The following is a 27,096-nucleotide window of genomic DNA, read 5'->3' on the forward strand; positions in this document are numbered from 1 at the left end:
TGCATTTTAATAGATAAAAATATACACATTTTTATTCCTCTCTTAGCTAAATGGGAACACACTATTATACTTATATCTACCTTTGTGCTAAGTTTAAGAAACATATTTCTACATGAGCTAAATGGCATTTGTGGTTGATAATATTTATTGGAGATCCTAATGGTAGAACTAGAGGTGGGGATTGCGAACAACTAATGATAACGTTCTTCGGGCGTCTCTCAAACACCATGAGAATGACAGCATTGGACTTAACTAGGATTACATTTGGGATTGCTGGGTTCTCTATTTCTCTATCTGTTCTTAGGCAGAACTTTTTCTTCCTCAGACCTCAGATTTTCCTGTTCTTGATCCCAGCTGGACTGCTCAAGAAGAAATGGCTCTTTTAGAAGCTGTGATGGACTGTGGCTTTGGAAATTGGTAAGAGCTTGGGAGGAAGGGTTGTCCTGCTCTAGCAGTCTCCAAAAAGACAGTGCTGTTGAATTAAAAGGAGGAACCTCAGAAAAAGGACTTAGGGGCCATATGTTGCTTTTCTCTTGACCCATGACTTAGAGACAAATCCTTTTCCCTTCTACATGTGTTTTTCCAAGGCTGAAATGCCTCACAGGGCTACAGGATGTTTAGTGATCTGTGACTGGCCAGCTCTAAAAGACCACTTTGGACGTATCAACACCACGGAAGGTTGATTATTCCTCTCTGAATAGTGGGGAAGTGTAGACTATGTTAGTTATTCTTCCTTTCTGATTTTATGAACTTTTCTTGGCTGTAGATGGCCTTGTCATTTAAGTGAGTCAGACTTTAGATAAATGGCCATAGCTCGCCTGAGATTCAGATCTGATAGGCTACCTATTTGCATTTTCTGGTTTTAGCTTGTAGATACTTGCTCAGTCCTAGCATGGCAGAATTGAACAGCGTTCGGTTGCCTTATGAGGTGACACTGCTTAATAATGACACTGCTGCTTTCATTTTTACCTTTTTGGAGTACTTTCAAACTGATGATTTCTTTTTATGAACTAGATAACAGAGGCATTCTTAAATATATTTGTTCATGAAGAATCTGAAGCTGAGGGAGTTAAAAAATGACTTCTTATGACCACAGTTTATTAATGTTACCGGAGGACCCTTAAATAGCTCTTCCCTGCCCTAATTTCCTAGAGTATATCCTCTATCAGATGTTGATAAAATATACTATGCTGCCTCCCTATGTCCAGGGCCTTGAAGAATGAGATTTGAATTCCATTCACATTTTGCTTATATTTATTAAGCATCATAAAATTTTGTTTACTATGGGAATACCAAAGAAGATAGAAAAAGGGATCATTTTCTTGCTAGTCTTCTTTGGCCTAGTTTTTCACTTTTTGTCTAAAAGGGGCTATTCCTCTTTGTACCCCTTCCTTAGCAAAGACCACAAAAAGACCATTGTTTCTCTCTCCTGTATGGGTAAGGCACTATGCTTGGTGGTGAGGTTGCTGGAGCCAAGAATTATGACATATATCCTGCCTTCAGGAAGCTTGTAGTCTGGTAGGGAATCAGCATATATGTACAGTTGGTTGAAGTACATAAATCAGAGCATAGTGATGCCTTAGGAGGCATGTGAAGTGGAGACACGTGCCTTAGGAGGCATGATGCAAGTGAAGCGTCGTGGAAGAGAGAGGCTGAGAGGGGCCTTTGAGAGATCTCGCCTCTGCATCATCTTGGCCGGGAGTCAGGGCTCTTCAGTACAGATTAAGTGGCTTTGACACTTCCGTGCTTTGTGTTCTTAAGCAAGTTTGTTAACCTTTTTGGGCCTCATTTTTTTCATCTGTGAAACTGAGATAGTAAATACACTACGCAGTTAATACTAGCATTGATTTAAATTATGTTGTACATATTTCCAGCTTAGAGCTTGGTCTGTCATGAGAGCTCTAGTAAAGAAATGTTTGTTCACATGAAGTGTTTTTTTTTTTTTTTTTCCAGTGGGTTTTGTCATACATTGATATGAATCAGCCATGGATGAAGTGTTTTTTAAACTATAAAATATGCAAATATAAATGTTCTGAAGTGGCTTATTATTAATTATAGCAATTCTTTCGATAGAGCCTAGCTCACAGGGAAATTCTTTCCATATTTTAAGTCCCACTGATATCAGTTTGGAGGTATCACGTTCCACACATTATATCAGTGGGACTTAAAATATGGAAAGAACAAACCATACGTTGACCATTATGTATAAATGAAAACTCTTCCTTTTCTCACTTTCCACACTCTAGGCAGGATGTAGCCAATCAGATGTGCACCAAGACCAAGGAGGAGTGTGAGAAGCACTATATGAAGCATTTCATCAATAACCCTCTGTTTGCATCTACCCTCCTGAACCTGAAGCAAGCAGAGGAGGCAAAAACTGCTGACACAGCCATTCCATTTCACTGTAAGTACCTCCCTGTATCAGTAAGAGAGTCCAGTATTGAACTCATTATAATTAACCATCCCAATATTAAGTCCAAGAAGTAATTTGTTATTTTTGTTCACTTGGTTGTGGCAGTTATAGCAAACTTTTTTTTTTTTTTAATCTCATGTGACTTAGGGACTCATGGGTCTAACAAAACATAACCAAACCCATGATGAATTATAAATGGACATCTTTTCTGAATGACTCCCAGGGCACAAATAATGAGATATGATTATTTTTCTTTCCCGTGGCTCTTTCCTCATACTTTCTGGAGACAGTTTCATAGCTGACTAACTCAAAACCTGGGGCTATCTCCTGTTTGTGTAGCTCTTTGGATGCTAGCACTTTGTTCTCAAATGCCTGAGACCATTTCTTCCTCATGGCAACGCAGTGAGACAGGAAGAGCAAGTGCTTTGGTCTTGCATACAAGGAACCTGAAATTCAGAGAGGTTAAATAATTTGTGCAAGATCACAGGAATATCACAGGACTGGTGACTCAATTCCAGCTCACTCCAAATCCAGTGGGATTTTTGCCTGTCAATTGGATGGGATTTGTAAATTGAGATTGAGAAGGGAGCTGAAGCAGACAGGGTAAATACTTAAGTTCTATAATGCTAAAGAAAAGATCTTTGATTTTCTTTTATATTAGGGAAGTAAAAAGCAGAGGGAATTTTCCATATTTACTTAGAGGATTCCTTAAGTCTTAGTTTCATTTTTTTTTTTTCTTTTCCCTGCCCTTTGTAGCATGTGGGGTCTTAGTTCCCCAGCCAGGAATCAAACTCATGTCCCTTGCAGTGGAAGTGCAGTCTTAACCACTAGACCACCAGGGAAGTCCCCTTAATTTCTTTTTTAAGAAATCAGTTTGTTTCCATAAAACTTTACTTTTTTACTTTACTTTATAAAAATCTTTTGAATTTTATTTATTTTCTCAGACACTGTCTTTCTCCAAATAAAAATATTTCAGAATCTAAATGAGAACTTTTTTTGTGTTGCTTTTTTTATGCCAGTATTTTATTAAGTTATTAAGAAAAACTCAACATTCTTTCAGCTGCAGATGACCCTCCCCGACCTGCCTTTGACTCCTTGCTTTCTCGGGACATGGCAGGATACATGCCAGCTCGAGCAGATTTCATCGAGGTAGGAGAGACTTCCTTTTGTTTCGGATGAGGCCATGTCTGTTACCTGTAGGTTCCATACCACTAAAAAGCTTTTCAGAACACTGTAATTTGTAGGGGCTTAAGCAGTGCCATTTTCTCCATCTGAGTGCCTCTTCTCATTTGTAAACTTTTTTTTTTAAGAAAGGTAGAAGTTCTTCAGACCAAGAACTTATTTCTTAAGTACCATTTCCTTTCTAAGAATAGGGTTTCTATAGTCTGATTCTCATTCCACACCTAGAGAGTTCCAAGGTTGTATTATATCAGGGGATTGGGAAACTTTCTATTAAGATCCAGATAGTAAATATTTTAGATTTTGTAGACCATAAAGTCTCTGTTGAAACTAAACTTTGCCATAATTATACAAAAAGCAACATAGATAATAGCAAGCAAATGAGCATGCTGGTGCACCAGTAAAACTTTATTTACAAAAATAGGCAGTGGGCTGAATTTGGCCTGTAGGCTGTAGATTGCAGTCTTCTGTACTATATTCACAAGTGTATAAAGAATGATAAGTGTGTAGAAAGCTACATGTTCTTGCAGCCGTAAAGCCATGTGAGTATAGTCACGCGTCTCTTGGTTTATCGCCTCATCCATAATTATAGCACTCCTGGAGGTGATTAAAGTTTAGCAAACTACAAACAATTTTGCTGGCCACACCCAGGTCAGCATTTTGTTCTTGGCAGCTGCTGTTGTAGAACTCCCTCACAGACACTACCCCTGCAGATGTACTCCTTGAACAGAATGTGAACATATCTACCCACTGAGCTGTATAACCAATATTCTGGAATAAATAGAGCCCTCAGAAGGTGGTAGTGAGGCAGATGAATTAATGCACACAATTTTCTTACCTAAATACTTGAAGGGCTAGTCAGAGTGAGATTTTCTTGATTTACACTTTATGAACAGACTACTTTTAGAACCAAATATTTATTCCTAGACTCATAGCTTTCTCATTTTTTTGCTGTCAGTATTGCCTGAAGGCCTCTCAGATTTTTCCCATGGTTTATGACTTAATGGCAGTTATCCTGGCCTTGTACCCCATTCAGTGCTTTTTAACAGGTGTTTGTATATTTGCTGTTTGCTTTTAAAGCATGGCTCCTATAAAGGCATTATTCAAAGCTGATGGATCTGAGGTGGGAATTTTTTTCCCCAAACAGGAGTTTGACAATTATGCAGAGTGGGACTTGAGAGATATTGATTTTGTTGAAGATGACTCGGACATTTTACACGGTAACATTTCATTTCAATAAGTGTTTCTATTGATTGCAACCTGTAATGAGACTGTGCTGGCTGCTAGGAATGTAAGAATGAATAAGATAGTCTCCTGCCCCTTATGAGACTGAAAGTATAGTGGTTAAGATGCTGAACGTATCCTGTTGCCGGGATTTGACCATAATGAGAAGATCATTTGTGACGATGGTGAGAATGTTGATCATATAATGGTAGTTGGGAATATCCCATCCCTTGGACTATATGAGCTTGCTTTTAATTGAGACAAGCCTATGCTGAGGTAATTGTTTAAATGGTCCTCACTGCGTCCTTAAAAGAAAAGGAATCAGGGTGAAAACCTGGGACTTCAACAGCAACTACTGATACTAAACGTTCATTGTAATTTGTTACCCCAGATTTCCCATAGCAGGGGAAAAGAATGGAAGTTCAAGAGTTTTTAGACCAAGACTGAAAATTTCTTCTTTCTCAGAACTGTTGGATTTTTAGCACTTCTGAATTCTTAAGATTAGCCTGATTTACTAACTCTTTCATTATAAGTAAATGGTTAATGTCAGTAAGGCTCTTAAAAGTGGATGGTTAAACTTTTACTGGAATTTCTTTTTTTTCCTTTCTTTCCATTTTCAGTGAATTGTGTATTTAAAATAATCTCAAATCTTCTCTTTCATTTCAGTCCAGAATTAAGGGTGATGTATGTAGTAGGTAAACCCTTGGATTCTATATTTCCTAAACAACATCTTTGTTATTTCTCTTAATTGTATATGCCAGGTAGGAATGACAAGTTAGACTCCTTGTTGATTTATAAATGGAGTTTTCAGGTTGCATTAACTGGTCCTTTGTCCCTTGAAGGGGAAATTTTACCCTTCCCTCCATAGAAGAGCTGTCTAGGTATTTGTTACACCAGATCTGAGACCAAGAAAGAGTCCTCATAAAAATTTTACCTTTAGAATTTTTTCTGTACATACTTCTTGAACAGTTTTCTTTGCAAAATTTCATTTCTCTCCTTTTCTCCCACACAACTTTAAGGAAAAGTCAAAGTGACGCAGATTGAACTAAAAGAGGAAAGCTTGAAGGCAGACTACTTTAGGTTCACTAGAGCCATTGTGCTTAATCCGTCGTCCGTATCAGTCTCCGCTTGTCAGCCCTGGTCACTCGCGTTACTGTCTGTTCTCACCTCGTGGTGGGGTCCCCTTGAAGGTAGTGTGCAGACTGCCATTCAGGATTTCTCCTCATATATGCCAGCTTTAATTAAAATGGGATTATTTCCTGGCTTGTATCATTCTTATCCAGAATGCAAAAAAGCAGTTTATAAGTATTTTTCAAGATATTATTCAGAGGTACTGAACTTCTGAAAGTCAAAATCTCTAATGTCAGTAATGTCTCAACTATATAAAGGACTTGCTGAATCATGTCTCTAGGTCTTAGTCCAAGGTCTTCATTCTTAAGCCTCAACATTATTAAGAAAACTATAGTGATAGTTGGTATTTCATTTTACTCTGCATTCTTTGTGAAAGCAGGATTTGCAGTTTCTTCTGATGCAGTTATGGTCCTTTCTATAATTAAGTGGGGCAAAAGGGAAAAAAAATAAAGAAGAAGCAATTGATTAGCAAGTTTTATTTTAGTTAGCATTTCAAACCTATAGCATACTTTAGTTATTTGTGTTCTTTGTACAGATTCTGCAACCTTTTAAGTTACTTGATTCTAATTCATTGGAACTACAACTGAAGCTTCAGTTATTGTTATACATAAGTAGTTTTAATTAAAATTATAATAATCTCTGCCTCCACTTTCCCTTCCTGTCTAGTAGTGAACTATAAGATGTTTAGATGGGTGCTTTTTGAAAGGTGATGACGCCATCGAGAGGGTTGGCAGGACTGGAAATCAAAGGGATGCTTTGTCGATGGCTCTAAATTCTCATATTCCTCCTCTGGCAGTGCGACCCCACTGTCCAGTGGGGCATGTTGCCCTTGAGCTGAGCGGTTTCTCCCAGAACACTCAAGTGAGGGGGACTAGGAGCCTAAGGAGAGTAGGGAGAAATGAGAAGGAGCTTTTTATGCACACCCAAAGCAGAGAGGGGGGCACCGGTTTTCTGCAGATCAGGACAGTGATTCAACCTCGGGCTTTCTTCTAAGTCACTTGGAATCCTGCTTGCTATTTCTTTGTCCCAGGCCAACAAAGAAGGATGACACTGACTAGTCAGGGTGAATGTCTCCAATGGAAGAGGGTTCGTAATTCAGATTGATGTTATTACCATCCCATTATACTATTACACTCTTAATATTACTGAGCATTTATAACATTCCTTTTACGTTTCCTTACTCACAACTACTAGACGGAAGTAGATTGTTTGGCTGGGTTTTGTATCCTGTTCCCAGGCATCTAGAAGGTTGGGTCATGCCACCAAGCTCTTTTTCTTTCCCAAGGCTTTTGCTATGATTCATGGAATTTGTCTAATAAAGGAGGTTTAAATGGTCCATTGTAGAGGCCTAGGACACAATGGAGGAATAGATGATTACATTCCAGCCATACCAAACATCTTTCAGAATGGGCCCCCAAAAGATACTGCATGTGAAGTAATGTCTGAGGAAGACAATAGGAAGTTTTGGGATCGCTAAATGAAACCTCCTCATACTTAATTGAAATTATTGGCCTAGAGAGGGAGATGCAGAAGACCCATATCAGTGCCCCCTGTGTCACGGTATGTTGTGAGACGTCAGTGCTGACACCCAGCGCATTTCCCTTTTCCTCAGGGAACGTTGCTTCCCATCTGCTTTTATTGGGAAAATCTCTCCTAAATTTGTAGACTGGTGTCTTTCTCAGAGTTTTCCAGGTGGTAAGCCTTAGCACAGCATCTTCTAATCATTGCTAGCCAGGCAAGCAGGAGTTGTCTGTCATGAGCGCCTTTCTCTGTGTTGGGTCTGTGTTCTCAGCACTTCTCAGGGTTGCACACCAGAGAAGTTTACTCTCCCTTTATTTGGAAAGCTAATTTCAGCAAAATGTCTTGGTCAGATATGGGTGTGTTCCCCCCCCATGCCCCCGACTTTCTTTCTTTGGTCCGTGTTGTCAGCCTTTGGTCCTCCCAGGTGGCTCAGTGGGAAAGAATCCACCTGCCAGTGCAGAGGATGCGGGTTCAATCCTTGGATCGGGAAGATCCCCTGGAGCAATAAATGGCAACCTGCTCCAGTATTCTTGCCTGGGAAATCCCATGGACAGAGGAGGCTAGTGGGCTGACTGTCCATGGGGTCGCAAAAGAGTTGGACATGACGGAGCAACTAAACAGCAATTTTCAGTCTTAATGGTATTTATGTCTAAACAGTCCTAAGCACAAAGCAGCCAAATCACCATCAAGGGAAAGAAACTGCCAGTAGGTAGGTGAGTAGGCACAGTGACCAGGCTGGACCTCTGATCTTCTAACTGTTAAAGGCTGTAAATAATAATAATTAATACATACAGCACTCTCTGTTTGCCAGGTACCGTTTAAGTTCTTAACACGTGTGAACTCATTTAATCCTCACAAAACTCTTTGGGTTGGGCGTTACTCTGCCCATTTTATAGGTGGGGAAATTGAGGAGTGGAAATATCAAGGTCAAGTTATAACCTGCAAGTGGCAGAGCCATCTCAAGCTCTTAATACTACTGTGCTTAATACATCTGTGCTCTTAATACTACTAGACTTACTGTATCTACCACCTTCAACCTTTTTTTTCTTTTTAGATTTCACATTTTTTATAATTATGACTTAATCACATTCCTGAGAAGTAGAAATAGTCATTTTCCCATTCTACCTTCAGAGAAATGCACAAAGGAGTGAAGCAACTTGCCTAAGGCTTCCTGGATGCTGACTTTGACTATGAGGTCACATAGCCATCCTTTTTTCATAGCCCTGATTGTGTCCATCTCGGCCAAAAGCTTCAGGGGCAGGGGAGTGACTTTTAAGGAGCTTCATTCTGGGAATACCTGATTCCCAGGTTTGTGCTTGTGTGCTTGCAGTAGGGGTTTTGATTGGTTTCCCCACAGTTAAGGCCTCTGAGTTGCTTTTCTTGCCAAGAAAGCAGTAAGTGCCTTCTGTCAGGAAAACAGAAACATGTTGCCAGCTATTTTGAACAATGTTAGAAATACACTGCAGTGGGAAGGAGCTGCCTCTGACTTCTGCCCACTTCTTGCAGTATTTTAAGGCAGCCATTTGGAGACTTTGCTATCAGTCCCCAGTGTAATCACACGGAGACTAGTCATCCCCCCAGACTGGGATTTCAGAGGCCTGGCAGCAGTGGAGAGGTGATGGGTGGTTTGGGTTGGTTGTTTTTAAGGAGCTCTGGGTCTTTGTGTGCCTGCTTTACTCAACTCTCCAGTCACTTTAAGAAGGGTGTGAACCTGCGACTGTCCTTCATTCAGTGTCTCCCTCTCACTTCTGTTCTGCCTGCTGTGCTGTGTCCTCCCTGGGTTTTTCATGCAGTTAAGACCTTATAATCAGTTGTTGCAATGCGAGTGTGCTTCATCAAGACAAGAGAGAGCTTCAACTGTGAAATTTTTTCCCTGGGAGAATTCCAGTTCTCCTCGCATTTTGCTCTGTGTTCCCTCTCTCGCTTTGTTCTCCAGAGCTGGTTGTACAAGCTTCCACTACTGAATTGATCAGGCACCAGAACCGTTTATCAGCAGGATTTATTTATAGAGGTTTTTGTAACACAGTCTCTTCAGTTGTTTTTTTTTTTTTTTCTGTTTTAATTCTTTCCCACACAAATCTTAGGAAACAACATGATATGTTAGTATATTAGAAAAATTACAGAACTGTTTTGTCAAAATTAGCACTAACCTCCCCACTGGATTTTCTGGTAGTTTGTTTCCTACTGAACTCATCTTGTTATTCAGTGGATAAATGAGATGAGGCACCTAAAGAGCCTGGAATGTGATAAATACTCAGTGTATGTTAGCTCTTTACCTGTTTGCTTCTTATTTGTTCTATTTGCTTCTCCTGCCTTGAACTGTTGACTTCCTAATTCTCTTTCTCCTAAGAAGGAAGGTAGAGTCCACGCTAAAGCTTGTACTTGGTTGTGGTGCATGTCAAAAGCAGATCGTCTCCTCCCCATTCCTCTTGCCACTTCCACCACAGACTTACGTAAGGCCTGTCTCCCCCAGAACAGCGTTCTAGGACCTGTCATTACACCTAATACCAGGTGTATTAGGAAACACTGGCAGGGTCTGGGCATTCTGTAATATCTATGCTTCTATAAGGAACACGTATAAACCAAGAAAGAATTCACATAGAGAAAGAGTTCTGCAACCTAAAAAAAAAGATTTGAAATCCATTGCCTTAAATCTTGGACCTGATATTATTGAATTATTTTTAGTTTGTGGGTGGTGAGGAGGAAAAATGAAGCAATGTTGTTTAAATTTTTGAACTTGTTAGAAACGAATGACAACAAATCTGGGATACCTAATACTTTTCTATTTTTTTTTAATAACTGAAGTTTAAAAAATACTGCATTCAGTTATCTCTTCAGATCATCCAGCTAGAATTTGTTATTTTTATCTCAGACCCAAGGGAGGATGGCCTGGATAAAGTATTCCTGGTCACTTTCTGGTGACTGAAGTTGTATACAGCTATAGTGCATCAGCTTATAGCCCAGCTTGTTAGATTTCAGTATTTCTTTCTCCTAATCTGAAACTCTAATATGCGTAATTTCTAGCCCATGTTTTACCAAAGTTCAGACTCCTTGTTGAACTGTTATGTGAAAGTTAATATACATAGCAAGGCATGGTCAAAGTAGATGTTTAGAAGAAAGCAGAATTTGTTATCCATAGGGTCATCCCTTGTAAACATATACTTAGGAAAAATAATTTCACTGTAATTTACTGGTTCAGAAATTCAGTATTCTAGGATATTTTTTTGTTTCCAAGAGACAGATTTCTTAGACCAGTGAATATGAAGTAGTTAGCAATACGAGGTTAAAAGTTTAGAACAGTTTGGGCAATAGATTTCTTCTTGCCTTGGCTATATTTATATGTAAGTGTTTGTTTGTTTATAGCTCTGAAGATGGCTGTAGTGGATATCTATCATTCCAGGTTAAAGGAGCGACAAAGACGAAAAAAGTAAGTCTGGGAGACCATCCTGCCTTCTTTTGCCTTTGGACTTTTGACCACATATAGCCCATAAAAACAAGTTCCACTTGTGGCTTATCTTATGACCTTGAGGAATACCCTTAACTTCCTTGATTCTCAACTTTTCCATCTGTTAAAAGTTAATATTACCTCTCCTTTTTTTTGCTTTTTTACCTCCTCCTTCTTTACCCCTTCCTTAATATTATGACCAATGAATAATATGGGTATGTTCTTTTAAGGAGAAAACCAACAAGAAAAATTCAAGGTATTATTAAGTTGTTATGCTTTTTCTAACGCTCCATTCTGACTGCTGAATTTTTATGAGAAATCTTTTATCTAAAAGGATTTCAAAGGAATCATGAGCAAGTTTTAGGCATTCTTGATTATTCCTTCTCTTTGCAACAGAACAAAAACCTTACATTCAGACTGAGAAGTTATGGATCCCAGATCTCTGTTGGATTACAGAGACTTTTAACAGTTCAGAGAAGGGTACTCACAGGTGTCTGTGTATATATGTGTAGGCATGTTACTAACCAGAGACACGGCGGCATCACAATGAGAAAAAGAAATAGGACTTATGAGACACTCTGGAGGGACCGAGACATGATCTGAAATAAAACTTACTCTCTGCATATCTGGAGTTAGCTTCCAGTGAGCGCTGAAGATTATTCAGCTATTCTTGAGAGAAGGTTCATTGCTAGGCAATAGAAATCGAAGGTTCCAGACATGGAACTCTGCATGGTTTACCTAGATTTTGTTCTTCTTAAAACATGCAATTAGAACTAGACAGTATTGTAAAACTCAGTTGTCAAGGTCTCTATTAGATCTTGTGTTTTATGATGCCCTTCCATTAAACATGCACAAGATTTATTTCAAATAGCTTCAAGGCATTCTGTGAATGTACAGTTGTAAACATTGAGTGTGTGATCATGGCACCCTTCATGGTTAACAGATTTCCCTTAAATGGTTATTCTCACTTATCATTTCCCTAAAGCTGAATAGATAATTTTTATACCATGGACACAGGTTCCCTTCTGTTTCATCTAAGTTACAGACACGTGTTAGACACGTGTTTTTCAGTATTTGTGGGTGCTCATTGATTCATCCAGCAAATAGTTATTGAGATTCTTCATTGCCCAAGGAGAGGAAAGATACATGGTACTTGAGAGCCTAAAACTGTGCTAGTGCCTCACTGAGCTGCAGATCTTTGAGGGGAGTGGCTCCTTTGGACATTGATATTCCCCCACGTAGTGTTCATGCTGTCTCATGAAAGCTGCTTGTGGAAGACATAGTTAAATGTGAAATTAATTATCATAGATAATTATGTTTTTCATTCTAGAATTATAAGAGACCATGGATTAATCAACCTTAGGAAGTTTCAGTGTAAGTATTAGCATTTTTCTTTAATTTAAAATTTTTCCCATCATTATTGAATAGTTTTAAATCATTTATGGCAGTAGTTCTTAATCCAAGTTGCATATTAGCATCACTAGGAAGCTTTAAAAATTTTTGATGTCCAGCAGTTCAGTTCAGTTAAGTTGCTCAGTCGTGTCCGACTCTTTGCAACCCCATGAATCGCAGCACGCCAGGCCTCCCTGTCCATCACCAGCTCCCGGAGTTCACCCAAACTCATGTCAGTCGAGTCAGTGATGCCATTCAGCCATCTCATCCTCTGTCATCCCTTTCTCCTCCTACCCCCAATCCCTCCCAGCATCAGGGTCTTTTCCAATGAGTCAACTCTTCGCATGAGGTGGCCAGAGTATTGGAGTTTCAGCTTCAGCATCAGTCCTTCCAGTGAACACCCAGGACTGATCTCCTTCAGGATGGACTGGTCCCTTGCAGTGCAAGGGACTCTCAAGAGTCTTCTCCAACACCACAGTTCAAAAGCATCAATTCTTTGGCGCTCAGCTTTCTTCACAGTCCAGCTCTCACATCCACACATGACCACTGGAAAAACCATAGCCTTGACTAGATGGACCTTTGTTGGCAAAGTAATGTCTCTGCTTTTTTTTTTTTTTTTATTTATTTTTTTTTTGTCTCTGCTTTTTAATATGCTCTCTAGGTTGTTCATAAATTTCCTTCCAAGGAGTAAGCGTATTTTAATTTCATGACTGCAGTCACCATCTGCAGTGATTTTGGAGCCCAAAAAAATAAAGTCTGACACTGTTTCCACTGTTTGCCCACCTATTTCCCATGAAGTGATGGGACCAGATGCCATGATCTTAGTTTTCTGAATGTTGAGCTTTAAACCAACTTTTTCACTCTCCTCTTTCACTTTCATCAAGAGGCTTTTAGTTCCTCTTCACTTTCTGCCATAAGGGTGATGTCATCTGCATATCTGAGGTTATTGATATTTCTCCCGGCAGTCTTGATTCCAGCTTGTGCTTCTTCCAGCCCAGCGTTTCTCATGATGTACTCTGCATATATGTTAAATAAGCAGGGTGACAATATACAGCCTTGACGTACTCCTTTTTCTATTTGGAACCAGTCTGTTGTTCCATGTCCAGTTCTAACTGTTGCTTCCTGACCTGCATATAGATTTCTCAAGAGGTGGGTCAGGTGGTCTGGTATTCCCATCTCTTTCAGAATTTTCCACAGTTTATTGTGATCCACACAAAGGCTTTGGCATAGTCAATAAAGCAGAAATAGATGTTTTTCTGGAACTCTCTTGCTTTTTCGATGATCCAGTAGATGTTGGCAATTTGATCTCTGGTTCCTCTGCCTTTTCTAAAACCAGCTTGAACATCTGGAAGTTCACGGTTCACATATTGCTGAAGTCTCGCTTAGGGAATTTTAAGCATTAACTTTACTAGCGTGTGAGATGAGTGCAATTGTGCGGTAGTTTGAGCATTCTTTGGGATTGGAATGAAAACTGACCTTTTCCAGTCCTGTGGCCACTGCTGAGTTTTCGAAATTTGCTGGCATATTGAGTTCAGCACTTTCACAGCATCATCTTTCAGGATTTGAAATAGCTCAACTGGAATCCCATCACCTCCACTAGCTTTGTTCGTAGTGATGCTTTTAAGGCCCACTTGACTTCACATTCCAGGATGTCTGACTCTAGATGAGTGATCACACCATCGTGATTATCTGGGTCCTATTACATATAATATAAGTTGTAAATATATAATGATGTGCTTAACCTGTCTTTATTATTGAATATTTAGCTTATTTTCAGTTTTTTAAAAATCATTACTCCTCCAACTAATAAAAATATATGGAAAAAAATAAGAAGTTAAAAAAAAATCATTGCAAATAGCACAAAGGTAAACTTGTTTGTGAATAAAGCTTTGTCTGCATTTAGAATTTTTTTAAGATAGATTCCGAGAAGCGGAATTACTAGGTCAAAGAATATGATTATTAAAAATGCTTAACACATGCTGCTAGATTGTTTCCTGAAAGATAGTTATATCAATTTACATTCCTTCTGCCAGTGTACATTATTGCTTGTTTAGCCTCGTCCTAATCGAGAGCTGTGGGTTTGCAAAAATAACTCCAGGTCCGCTCTCCCTTGCCCTTTCTGTCGACAATAATTGGTCATGTTCTGGTAGTGTGTTCCTATGTCTGCAATTGCTGGGCTTTTGGATTTTAACCTCTATGTAGTAGACCTTGACTCTTGCATAAATTCTGTTCCCAGCTGGTGGACAGAGGTCAGCTTAGCCTCTTTATTCTTTAACTGTATTTTTACAGATAGAGCTGAGGGGAAGCTCTGTTGCTTCCAAGAAAGGCATGGCATGTGCAATGTGGTCTGAGAGGTTTTCAGTTGCCTTTGTACTGACTGTACGTGTGACCTTAATATCGTAGGCATAGCAGTTTTTTTTCATCAAATGAAATTGCTCCAAATTTTTGTATTATCCCTGTAGAAGTAGGGTTTTTTGGTGGTGAATAAAATGAATCTGTGGCTGCCCATCAAATCAGCCCCTAGAATTTGTGGCCAAGAATTTTCCTGCTAAGGAAGAGATTCATCTGAAAATACGAGAATTTAAGTAACTATCATAAGTAACAGCCTGTATTTTTAGCCTGAGAGTGGACAGAGCTAGCCTAGTTACTCTTATTGAAATGACTGAGTAGCAATTCGAGAATTCCTGATCATTCCAACCTACCAATTATTGTTGGTGGGTTCTCCTAGCCCTCTTTTTGCTGATAGCTCTTTTTATTAGAGATTTGGTCTGTAGTGATCCTCAAAGGGGCTGATTCTGGCTACCTGGAAGGGTATCCCAGGTGGCATATATGACCATTTGCTTCCATGATAGTTATTAAAATATAACTTCATTCACAGTATATTAAGTTGTGGTACTTAATTAAGTTTAGAGAAAGGCAAAATGACCCATGTAGAGAGTGAAGAAATAAATGCCTCACTTGAGGATATGGAGTTACAGAGAGGATTTTTAGTGGGACATGGGAGAGATCACACACTTTTGCCAGACTGATCTACCTCTTCTAGATGAATTAGCATGTCTACATGTCCCTTGTTCTGCAGAAGTCAGTACCGGAGATTTTGCCCTGTATTGTTCCTAAGAATGTATGATCTGCCTTTAATCGTCCTTCCTGTTACTGCCAGAACTTCCTGCCCCTGTGCAGATTGAGAGCGAGGTGTGGGGGTCACCAGAGTGCAGGTGCTCTCCGGCCATGACAGCGTCCCTGAGACATAGTCCCTCTGGTTCTGTTAGCATCATGATTAGTGTGCTGCATTCCCTAGCTTTCTGGTTTGCTTCCTGTCATGGGTAAATTAATCATGTGAGGTTAGGAATAATATTCTTCCATTTTACTACTTGTTAAAAAAAAATACAGAAAACTTAAGAGACCTTTATATTCTTTACTTTCTCTGTAGTAATGGAACGACGATATCCCAAGGAAGTCCAAGATCTTTATGAAACAATGAGGCGATTTGCAAGGATAGTGGGGCCGGTGGAGCATGACAAGTTCATTGAAAGCCATGCATGTAGGTGGTTTTTAAACCTTGACTGTATGTTTCTCTGTGTGTGTGTGTTTATATAAATAGGAATGATAATGGTGTTTTATGTGAAATTCTGTAAACAAATAAGTGGATTTTTTTTTAATTGTTTCTTCCCCTTTATTGCTATGAGATAAATTTGAAACTTTGGGAATGGAGAAGAAAGCTTAAAAATAGTAGTGGCTCTCCACCCCCCTTTAGATAAACAGTAGTTTAGTAGCTTTTTCCCCCATTTTTAATATGGGAGTTTGCAAATACATGGGGGTTCATTATACTATGATATACATGTATCCATCACCCAGCTTTAGCAGTTAACCATCCAGTGGCTGATCCAGTGTCATCTTTATCACCCATTCCTTTCCCATCCTCAACTGGATTATTTTGAGGCAAATCACATTATTTTGTTCATAATTATTTTAGTATTAAAACTAGTTTCTAGGTGGGGACAGAGTTGGGTGACTCATGGAAATAATATATAGCACTTACATAATTTTCCTGCCTTTTTTCTCTGAGAGAGATCTATATAGTTATCATTTGATTTCTCACTATAAAAAATTGAAGTTGTTAACGCAGTAAGGCCTGGACTATAAAAGTCTGAACTGAGGGGCTGAGTCTATGCCTTTCATCATGAGATTCAGGTATTTGATTTTGACTCCCAAATTTAGTTCAGGAAGGTACTTCATGAAGGTTTGTATCCTGTTCTCTTTGTGCAGATATTTCTTGCATGACATTGCAGGCATTTATCTGAACTGGGTTGGTTGTCCTCACAGACACCCTGTTTAGTTGGCATTCTTTGTGTGATTTATCCTGGGTGTCTGATCTTTACTTCCTGTCCCAGTTTGTACCATCGCTGGTTTATGTGTCACTCCAGGGGACTACACCCCGTGGATTGTCCAGGTTCTTCCGTCATCCGCTTTTGCAAAGCACCCAGATTTGAACATTCCATCACATAATAATCTGAGCAGTGCAACCTGATCTGTGTGCTCAGAGGAGGCAGAAATCTTGGTTTATGGAAAACACACTGCTCTTTTGTCCCTGTAAGAGAAAAGCTGTAAAGAAACCATCGGGAACTTGAGCACAGAATTTTGTCCTTCCCTTGCAAAAAGGTCTGTGTCATGTAATACCAGAGACAGGTTTCATGCCAAAATTTGGCTTTGTGGCTAGAACTTTTAACAAGGAATAAATAGAGCAGGGAAACTTGGCGGTTTGAGAAATTATATTCATTACTACTGTAGCTAAATGAATTCAGCCAGGTCACTATGAAGTTTTCTAAGAAACAATTCCAGCTGCTTTCTGCAATTGGAGACAGAAGCCAAAAGACCACTGGAGTACATTTTTGTCAGCTCTTAAGTAAAATTTCTAATGAGATATTAGCAACAATTAGGATTCCCCAGATGGAATTGCCCAGTCTTTTATAGAAGGCAGGATTACTGAAAATATTTAGCAGTAAAAGTGCTCATTGATGTTGATTTTGTTTTTCCGATTTTTCTCTGTCTTTTTTGGGGGGATAAACAGTGGAATTTGAACTCCGAAGGGAAATCAAAAGGCTCCAGGAATACAGGACGGCAGGCATTACCAATTTTTGTAGTAAGTATGCTTATGCTCCACACTAAATCAGGGCATGTGCCTTCCAAACATATAAATAAGCTTCCACATTTCAGAATGAGTTTTTGATCTTTCCCAAAAGTTTCATCTATTTAATCCTTCTAAATACCATTATATGGATTATCTGAGGTGAAATAAAAAGTATGACAGAGTTGCTACTTTAGATTTAGGATTCTATTGTGGCCTCTAAAAAAAAAATATTTTGTATTCCAACGTTTAGCCTCAGCCTTTTTAAATTTAGTGATGCATCATATGATCATTCCCATGAAGCACACTTCAGTTGGTTCTAGGCACTTGCATCCCAGTTACTTGAGGTAGAGATGATTATATTCATGGCACCTAACCGTTCACCATGCGTTGGACTGTACCCTTTATACTTCACCAGCTTAAGAGAGGGACTTCTCTGGTGGCTCAGATGGTAAAGCGTCTGCCTACAATGTTGGAGACCTGGGTTCGATCCCTGGGTTGGGAAGATCCCCTGGAGAAAGGAATGGCATCCCACTGCAGTACTCTTGCCTGGAAAATCCCATGGACGGAGGAGCCTGGTAGGCTACAGTCCATGGGGTCGAAAAGAGTCGGACACGACTGAGCAACTTCACTTTCACTTTCAACTTAAGAGATGGGTATTGTTATTCTCATTTAATAGAGAAACTAAGGATGAAAGTGATTAAGTAACTAGTTGTAGTAGAGCCAGGTTGTAAGAGAAGGCAGTTGTGTTGGCAGTTAAGAGCTGAAGTCTAGGCTTGGACAGCTTGGGTTTGGATTCTGGCTCTTTTACCAAATCTGTAATTCTATTTGTTTCAATTTTCCGAGTCTTTTAGAGTTCATGTGAAGATCAAATGAGAGATAATGTGTGAAAACATAGTATAGTACCTGACGCACCAAGTCCTCAATAAATGGCAGTTTCTGTCATTTTGTTGTTTTGGTGATGGTCTTCAGCATTCCCTCCTTCCTGTTTGGTTGAAAGCTATCACCCGTTCACCCTTTGCTCAAGTTTAGCCTAGTAAAATGGCTCTTTATTTCTAACATTGGAAACTGTTTACAAAATGAAATTTTATGTGGAGCACTAATCCATAAGGAAAAGTGGAACTCCTTAGGTTGAAGTCTGATGATTCAGACCATGTGTGGAGCTCAGGACCACCGGTATGTTCACAGTAATCCCTGAGATATTTTCATAGTAACCTAGGCCTCTGTGGAACTTGGCTTGAAACCCACTGGTTTGATATTTTGGATCTTACATACATTAATAGTGTAGAAAACACTATGCAGCTGTTAGCAAGATGCACATGAAGACTCTGATACCAGATTTGGGTTGCCTGATGTTGGTTGTCTCCAGGAAAGAGGTGAAAAGAATAGTAATAGTCAATGAGGATTTATTTTTATTTGTAATCCTAACTGGTTTTTAAGGAACAGTGTATGTGTATAGAATTTGTGTGACTTGGAAAAATATATGGATAGAAAAAAATAAAGCAGGAAGTAAATATGACAGTATTAGAAGTTACTTTTAGGGGATGGAAATATGAGCAACTCCAACTTTCTTTGTACTTTTCTGTTTTGCGAATTCCCTCTCTCAAATTTCTTAAAGGTAGAAAAGGAATAAACACATTTTCATTTCTTATCAAAAAAGAGATTTCAAACTAGGGGAAATCACTTTGCTCTTAGAAAAATAATGGAAGCAGTTTTTCAAAGGAAATTAAAAAATGACTGGGAATCCCCTGGGGTCCAGTGGTTAGGGCTCTGCGATTTCACTGCTCTGGGCCTAGGTTTGATCCTTGGTTGGGGAACTAAGATCCCCCAAGCCTCACAGCAAGGCCACAGAAATTAAAAGTTAAAAAAGATGAACTGTTTGTTGATGAGTTAGGAAGCCCTTTGGTTAGTTCTGCTACCTTGTCATTGTTGTCACTTTTTTAACATCTACAGGTGCCAGAACCTATGATCACCTCAAGAAGACTCGAGAAGAGGAACGCCTCAAACGCACCATGCTCTCTGAGGTCCTCCAGTACATCCAGGACAGCAGCGCCTGCCAGCAGTGGCTCCGCCGGCAGGCTGACATGTGAGGAATTAGTCTGGGGGACAACCTCATGGGGCTTTTGGCCTTTACCTGTATTTTCAGATAGCCCTGTGGGTGCCCTACCCTAAATGGCAGAGCTGTAATAATTAGGTAGCTAGAAGAATTCAGAAAACTTCAGCAGGGTGTCTCAAACAGTACAGTACCGACAGTTTTGAGAAATGTAATTGGCCTCCTAGAATCCTACTTTGCTACTTTGACCTTATTTTTTAAGATTAGTGTATTCTCTTGCCACACCTTCTTTCTTCTTCTGTATCTACTAGTGTGATTTTCATTGGAGGATCAAATTTCCTGCTTTTTGCTCATGAATGGTCTCTGTGATGTGCCACACCAGGACCTCTTCTTAACAAATCGAGGCAGTTTCCTTCCCTGGAACAGATTTCCTTTCTTGAGTTGTGTACAGTGGGGATAGCCTGTAAAAGCATAGTCTAGTCTGTCTCATTACTTCTCTTCAAAGTAGCTGACCTGATAAATGTTACCCAGTCTCTCATGGGCTTTTGGAAATTGCTTTCTTGATGTGACATAAGTTTAAATTCCTCTTCTTTTTTGTAGTGATTCTGGCCTGAGTCCTTCTGTTCCCATGACTTCGAATTCAGGTAACTATTTTTCAGGCTGGAGCAAGTCACAATTGTGGCGTTTTCATCCTGGGAATTACAGTGACCCAACAAACCCTCCCGCCTTTGTGGGAGCCAGGTGCTTAGGCAGGGGAATGGTGATTGTTATACAGATTCATAAACATCAGCAAGTTGTTAGAATCTTCATGGCCAAACAGGAGCTTTCCTCGGGTTTACATTACAAAGACAGGGGAGGAAAGGACCTCAGACAGGTGTTTTTTCTATTTTACCAGTGTTCACAGGCAGTTCGTTTACTATGATTTTATATACCACAGACTTCAAGATTGTCTCATAGGGGATAAATTAAAGGCTTTGTATCCTATATGAGCAAGGAGGTATGTTACTTGCCAGAAAAGTAAGACTTTCTTTATAAGTTGGAGAGTTAAAAGTATTTCTGTTTCTTATCTCTTCCAGCATGTCCTATTTTGAGGTCAGTTTACAGGGCAAGATTAAGCCATATGATATCTGATAATCCTTGCTGCTTGGTAATTAATAAATGGTGGTGTGGGGTGGTATTAGTTGTAGAACGCTGATCTGAGATCATGGTGTTCGTTTGCCTATTTTCTTGGTTATCATTCATCCCTGCTCCATATGTAGATTAGCCACTTGCCCTGATCAGAACATACAGACCACTCCACTGTTTACAGACTGGATTTGGCAAAAAGGTAACCCATTTGTAGTTTTACCATTTTTTGAAACTGGGAAAAATAGACCTTGTGATCCCATTCAAAAAATCTCTGATTCAAGACCCAGACAAGGGCTCAGAGAAGGCCACTGCAGGGGTGATTTTTTTTTTTCCATTTATTCCTGTGTTTCAAGTAATTATTTTTTAATATTTAGAGGAGAAAAGAGTCTTTTAGGGAATAGCCAAGACAAGTTAAGTTTTATAAGTTTCTCACATCCAAATCCTCCCCCAGTCTAAATACAGAAATAAGAAAATTTAATGTTGACTAATTAAAGTGAATGAACGTACTTGACCTGGCTTCTTTGGTATTTGTGTTTTCTGAACCATTTGCGCTCACTCTTGATTGCTTCTTTGGCGGGCATCAGTCCCCCTCAGCCCCAGTCTTTAGGTTGAGATGACCCTTTGCTCCTTTTCACACTCTGAGTTGCTCCTAAGGCAGTGCAGAGTTGGAAACCTGAATCACTGATCATAATGTAGCCTCTCGGAACTGGTGAGGCATTGAGTGATCGTAATCTCCATTTCAGGTCATTTAGGGTCAAGCTCGGCCTGGGACTGCGGAGCAGCTCCCATTCCCTCTGTTAATGTTAAAGGGAAGCCTGTGACAGCCTCTCCCCCTGCTCTCCACCACCTAAGCAGCACCCTGCCCCCATGAAGTGTAACGTAGTATTCTACATTTTCTTTTGCTTAACACAGCCCATTCACTCACGTGTACATTCAAAACAAATCCCCAGAGTTGTGCACATCAGGCTTCCCATCCTGGGCAGTGACCTCCTGCTTGGGTCTCTTTCGCAAGGTATGTGAGTTCACCTCAGTCTCTGCTTTGCCATATACTGGCTCATTGTTCCTCTCTGTGGGTCTTTCAGGTAAACAGGGCTACTTTGGGAGGAACAGATATTCCCTCAAATAATACATAATGAAGGGCCTTCTGCTGGCCTGACTCTCTGTCTTTGATCTCAAGGTGAATGGTACCTGGGTAATTACCATGTTTGCCTGCACTGCTGGCAGAATGGCCAGTGTTAGGGAATGTCTCTCCTGCAGAGTTGTTATTTCCATTCATCAGCTGTCAAGACAGGCAGCATGTGACCTTTCTTAACTGGATGACATCTGGACTGTAGATTTTAGAATCTTCTGCTGGGTTAGGAAGAATAATCTTATTTGACTGTGAGGTGTGTGTGATTATATGTGCATTTTATCAAGGCAAAGGGCACTTGATTTACCTTTTTTTTTTTTAATTCTTTTCTTTAATCTTTCTTTATCTTTGGCTGTGCTGGGTCTTTGTTGCTCTTGTGTGGGCTTGCTTTCCTAGTTGCAGCAAGTAGGGGCTACTCTTCATTGCAGTGCGTGGGCTTCTCCTCATGGTGGCGTCTCTTGTTGCAGAGCACAGGCTTTAGGCGCAAGGGCTTCAGTAGTTGCAGCATACAGACTCAGTAGTTGTCAAGGACATGGGCTTAGTTGCTCTGCAGCACATGGAATCTTGCCCAGCCAGGGAGCGAACCTGTGTCCCCTGCATTGGCAGGCACATCATTATCCATGGCACCACTAGGGAAGTCCTTGACTTACTGTTTTTATTTTCAAGTGAACTTTGGGGTACCTGATGTGTAGTAGTTTTGTACCTAACCATGGCCTGACCATGTACCTAACCATGGCCTGACCATGGTGAACTTGTTACACTTTTTACTCCTGAGGTACTGTCTCTTACAAAATACATGCCTTCTTCTGTCTGTATCTATAGGTAGACGAAGTGCACCGCCCTTGAACCTCACTGGCCTCCCTGGCACAGAGAAGTTGAATGAGAAAGAAAAGGAGGTAACAAAAAGAAGGGGAACTGGTTAGAGGACAGAGAGTAGGGGCCAGTTATTCACTGAGTTGTCGTGAAAAACACATTACAGGATCAAGCCCCTCTGGCTCTGCTCACATCACACATGTGCATACACAGCTCTAGTCATCCTCAAGGTCTCGGTGGACTTAGCAGGTCTCAGGGACTCATTTCCTCATCACCCTGCCACCGTTCATCTGCTGACAGAAGAGCATATGATACATAAATCTAAATAATACCAACTATCATTTATTGAGCATTTATCATGTAACAGATACTGTACTAAGTACTTTATTTACTGAATTTAATTTTTTACAAACTTAAAATAACTTGTATATGGAAGTGGTTATTTCCTATAAGAGTGGACACTTTCAGAAGTTCTACTCTTATTCCAACAATATGACCATTACTTAAAAAGATTTTTGAATTGTCTCCGTGGTATGTGCATAAGCACAAAAGAGGAATCCATCATCATCTGTAGTCACACATTAACTTTGATTAAAAAAGCCATGACCTACTTTTCTTTTCCACCGTAATCACTTAATCACTGGATGTGACTTCTTATGACTGTTAGCTGTTTCTAAACTTTTAAGTCCAGCCTCAAATGAGTCATCATCAAGCATTTTCTAAAGAATGTGCGACAACTCTTAAGTCCATTCCAAAGAGGAATTCCTCCTTTGTTCCTGTGTGCTCTTTTTATAGTTCCCAAGATCGGCGTCCTCATCTGCCACTCCATATCAGAAATTCAGGTCAGACAGAATGGAATAGAGGCTAGTATTAGACTTTGACTTTACCCAGTAGGAACAGTGAAGATGAGCGTGGGAGGAGAAGGGAGTGTATGTTATGTCCAGGTATTGCTGAGGAAGGATTGCCATTCTGATTCAAGTATGGAATGACCCAGAGTTTCAAGCAGTTTTTTATCCTTACCCACAAAATGGTGACCTCAGACTGTTCATTGCTGGATAAATGGTAGGTGAACTAGAATTAAACCACCTTTTTGCATCTTTAGCAGTAACCTCTTAGCAAGATCTCTAGATCTCCTTTCCTTCCAAAGTAGGAAGTGTAATCACAAAAGTAGAGACTACGGGCTTATGCTGGTACCAGAAATAATGTGATTCACACTTGGGAACCCAAGTGTCAGCACCCCTACCCCGGGCCCTGCAACTCTTCCCTGACAGGCTGAGCCGGACGGTGCTGGGACTCTGCCCCAGGCCAGTCCTCAGGACACAGATTTGTACCCGTGACAACCCCGGGGAGCCGGCTGACAGGTGCCACAGCTCTCCCGGCATCACCCTCAGCCTTTTTCTGTCTCTTGAGACTTTCTCACCAAAGAAAAGACAGAATGGAATGTGGTCTAGCCACCAGCAGCTCCTGTAAATAGTTGGAGGTTGATGTCACTCTTTACACTTTATTATGGCTATACCTACTGGATTAAAATTTAAGACTGACAGATGTTAATGTTGATTAAATTTGCCATGTCTTGCAGCTCTGTCAGATGGTGAGGTTGGTCCCGGGAGCCTATTTAGAATACAAATCTGCTTTATTGAACGAATGTAACAAGCAAGGAGGCTTAAGACTGGCACAGGCAAGAGCACTCATCAAGATAGACGTGAACAAAACCCGGAAAATCTATGATTTCCTCATCCGAGAAGGATACATCACCAAAGCCTGAGGCTCCCCAGGAGTGTGGGCGGGCCAAAGGACCTCACGGCCTTTCTGGAGCCTTGTTTTTGAACTGAAGTGTCGTTGTGAAAAGAGAGGAAGAACAAAGGAAATCTTCAGTTTTATTAATGTCTACTTTCTTCTCCACCCTGCTTTAAAATACTCTTGTTGTTGGTATTGTGCTGCAGAATTATGTGCTAGATAAGCTATTGTTAATTGTGTGTGGGCATTCATTCCTAACACCTCTTATAACTAAAACAAGAACCATAGTACCTCACATCACAGTGTTAGTAGAAATAGAACTAAACCAGTCTGTAATCCCAGGAGTGCAGCTCAGATTCTTGTACCTGCTTGGGAGGTTGGTTTTCTGATTATGTTTTGCCTTCAAACGTTACAGACAGATTTAAAATAAAGAGGTTATAGTGAGAGAAAGTTTTCTCTTTCTGTTTGAGGGTTTCTTTTTAAGCTGACAACTTATGTTTTTGAGTAGAAAGGAGGAAAACCTCCCCATGATGATCTTGTCCCAAACTGTACTTGGAACTTGAATGTCTGGCTCTGTAATCTGCAGTCTGACTGTCTAATCTGCAGAAGACTTTTGAGGAGGTAGCAATGGATATAAAATGTCTCTGTTATTTTTAGAATTGATTAAAATGTTTTGCTACTTAATTTGTGGGTGTGTCAAATATTCTGGTAACTAAAGCACACTTAGGGTGTTGGATGCCCACCTCATCACGCTGAGCTGTCTGTGCTAACACGTGTGTCCTGGGCTCACCCTTGTTGTCACCGGGGGCTTCCCAGGATACCAGGTCCCCGAGGATGGAGATGATGCAGTTAATTTCAGCATTGCTTGGATGAGACCTGAACCCTAGTTTCTCAACGGTGAAAGGCTAGCCTACAAGAAGAGCTACTTTTAAAACAAAAGGAAAGCCTTTTCATGTGTGGAACTCACTAGATATGAGGGTGAGTGACTGCCACATCTGAAAGTTGGTCCTTAAATACTTCTGCACAGTAGGAAGCCAAACTCGGAGGGTTGTCCCTATTCTATTGGAAGCAAACAGAATCATCACAGATTACCTCCGATAGCTGACTGATCTTCAGTTCTTTCATCATTCAAAATACCTAATTCAAGTATCATATACTTGGTTGGAAATACCAGCACAAACTTCTTGGCTGATGTATATATGCATGTGGTTTGCTAATAGACTTCATTTAGGGTTTACAAATGAAAAGGAAACTCTTAGCATCTGAGGCAATTAGAATAAAGGACTTAAGTATTTAAAAAGGGTGGCTTGTGGTTTTCTTTTTTTATTTTTTTGTTTTCTTGAAATAGTCCTATCATTAGAAAACATAGTATATCACCACCATCACCGAAAGTTGATTATAAAGGGATTGCCTCTTTTTTTTTTTTAATGCTAAGACTTTAAAAATATATATTTATTATTTTTGGCTGCACCGGGTCTTCGTTGCTGCACATGGGCTTTCTCTAGTTGTGGTGCTTGGGCTTCTCATTTCTGTGTCTTCTCTTGTGGCATATGGGCTCTAGAACATGTAGGCTCAGGAGTTGTGGCTCACGGGCTTAGTTGCCCTTTGACATGTGGAGTCCTTCCAGAGCAGGGATCGAACTCGTGTCCCCTGCATTGGCAGGCAGATTCCTAACGACTGGACCCCCAGGGAAGTCCAGCTTCTTTTAAGTATTGTTGTAAAAGTGCATTAGATATCAGTATCGGGTGATGTCCGCTGTAGTCTAAGGTCCTTATTCTTGATTAAGGAAGGCTTCCTGGGAGAGGTGAGTTTTTGAGGCAGTAAGATGGAGATGAGAGTAATAAAATGGCAGATGGAAGAGGGAGACTGTTGCAGACATCGTGGGTGGATGGGGATGTGGAGGCAGCCATGGGAGTAAGGAGAATGGTGCCCAGAGATTTAGTTGGCAGAGACACAAGGGGCAGCTGTGGTGGCTAGGAGTGGGAGGATGGCGGGACAGTCTGACGGAAACCTTGGATCCAGTTGAAGTCTGAAAAACTGATGAGGGAATCAGATTTGATGAAAATGGCATGGTTGAAAATAGTGACAAAAATAAGGCTGTAATTTCAAAAGACTGGATTATTATGGTTTTGGTAAACCCAGTTTTGCAGAATTTAAGACTTAGAATTCTAGGGGGTTTCTCAAATCAAGCCATAATTTTGGGTGAGGAGTACTTGAAAGGAGTCACTGTCCTTTTGCATTTATAATAGAAAAGCATTCGCTGATATTAGATGTCACTAACTAGCTTACTACATTATTTCCTTCTTTCCTTCTTGTCACCAAAGGAAGGCCCTTCTTACTAAAAATCCAGAGCTAGCAAGAATTTTTCAAAGAATATTCCATCCTTCCCCTTATCTGCTAGATGGGATTGGCCATAAGCCAACTACATTGATATAGGTCTTTCTTGGTCCAGATCATCTCAGAAGAAGGAAAGTTTAAAACAACAGCAGTGAACAATGAATAAAGACCTTTTAACTGTGAGGGATTTTTATTACAATTTAAAGGATTTCTGTTGAAACTTTTTCTTTCTGTTCAGTGACCCCTTCTTGTGCTCAGAGACCTTAACAGTCTCTACTGAAACCAACTGATTTATCTCTTCTTGGGTTCCAGTTTTCATCCTTTTATTGTTTACAACTCCCCTAACCCCAAGCCCCCGTTTTAAATCTGGACTTGGTTAACCAGTCACTGCTAAATGATAAGAACAAACTTCCCAGTTTTGAGTAATGAGATTATCAGCTTGTGGTTATGGGAAAGGGAAGACCAGTGA

General features: G+C 40.1%; 1 protein-coding gene across 6 annotated transcripts in view; it reads left to right on the top strand.

The window, feature by feature from the left end:
- TADA2A (transcriptional adaptor 2A) overlaps nucleotides 1-24,974 on the top strand; it is a 45,418-nt gene extending 20,444 nt beyond the window's left edge. For 4 of the 6 annotated variants that reach the window (XM_043902954.1, XM_043902952.1, XM_043902955.1 and 1 more), the window contains exons 5-16: nucleotides 326-417; nucleotides 2,247-2,404; nucleotides 3,474-3,562; nucleotides 4,740-4,812; nucleotides 10,832-10,895; nucleotides 12,244-12,287; nucleotides 15,736-15,846; nucleotides 17,374-17,445; nucleotides 19,384-19,516; nucleotides 20,084-20,127; nucleotides 22,563-22,636; nucleotides 24,133-24,974. In XM_043902954.1, the coding sequence (XP_043758889.1) occupies nucleotides 326-417; nucleotides 2,247-2,404; nucleotides 3,474-3,562; nucleotides 4,740-4,812; nucleotides 10,832-10,895; nucleotides 12,244-12,287; nucleotides 15,736-15,846; nucleotides 17,374-17,445; nucleotides 19,384-19,516; nucleotides 20,084-20,127; nucleotides 22,563-22,636; nucleotides 24,133-24,318 (1,140 nt within the window). In that variant the 3' untranslated portion in view covers nucleotides 24,319-24,974. The remainder of the gene's footprint in view (nucleotides 1-325; nucleotides 418-2,246; nucleotides 2,405-3,473; nucleotides 3,563-4,739; nucleotides 4,813-10,831; nucleotides 10,896-12,243; nucleotides 12,288-15,735; nucleotides 15,847-17,373; nucleotides 17,446-19,383; nucleotides 19,517-20,083; nucleotides 20,128-22,562; nucleotides 22,637-24,132) is intronic. The other 2 variants (XM_043902957.1, XM_043902956.1) reach the window with 2 other exon arrangements.
- Nucleotides 24,975-27,096: the final 2,122 nt, after the last annotated feature.

This window comes from Cervus elaphus, chromosome 5, assembly GCF_910594005.1.
Source record: "Cervus elaphus chromosome 5, mCerEla1.1, whole genome shotgun sequence".
NCBI lineage: Eukaryota > Metazoa > Chordata > Mammalia > Artiodactyla > Cervidae > Cervus > Cervus elaphus.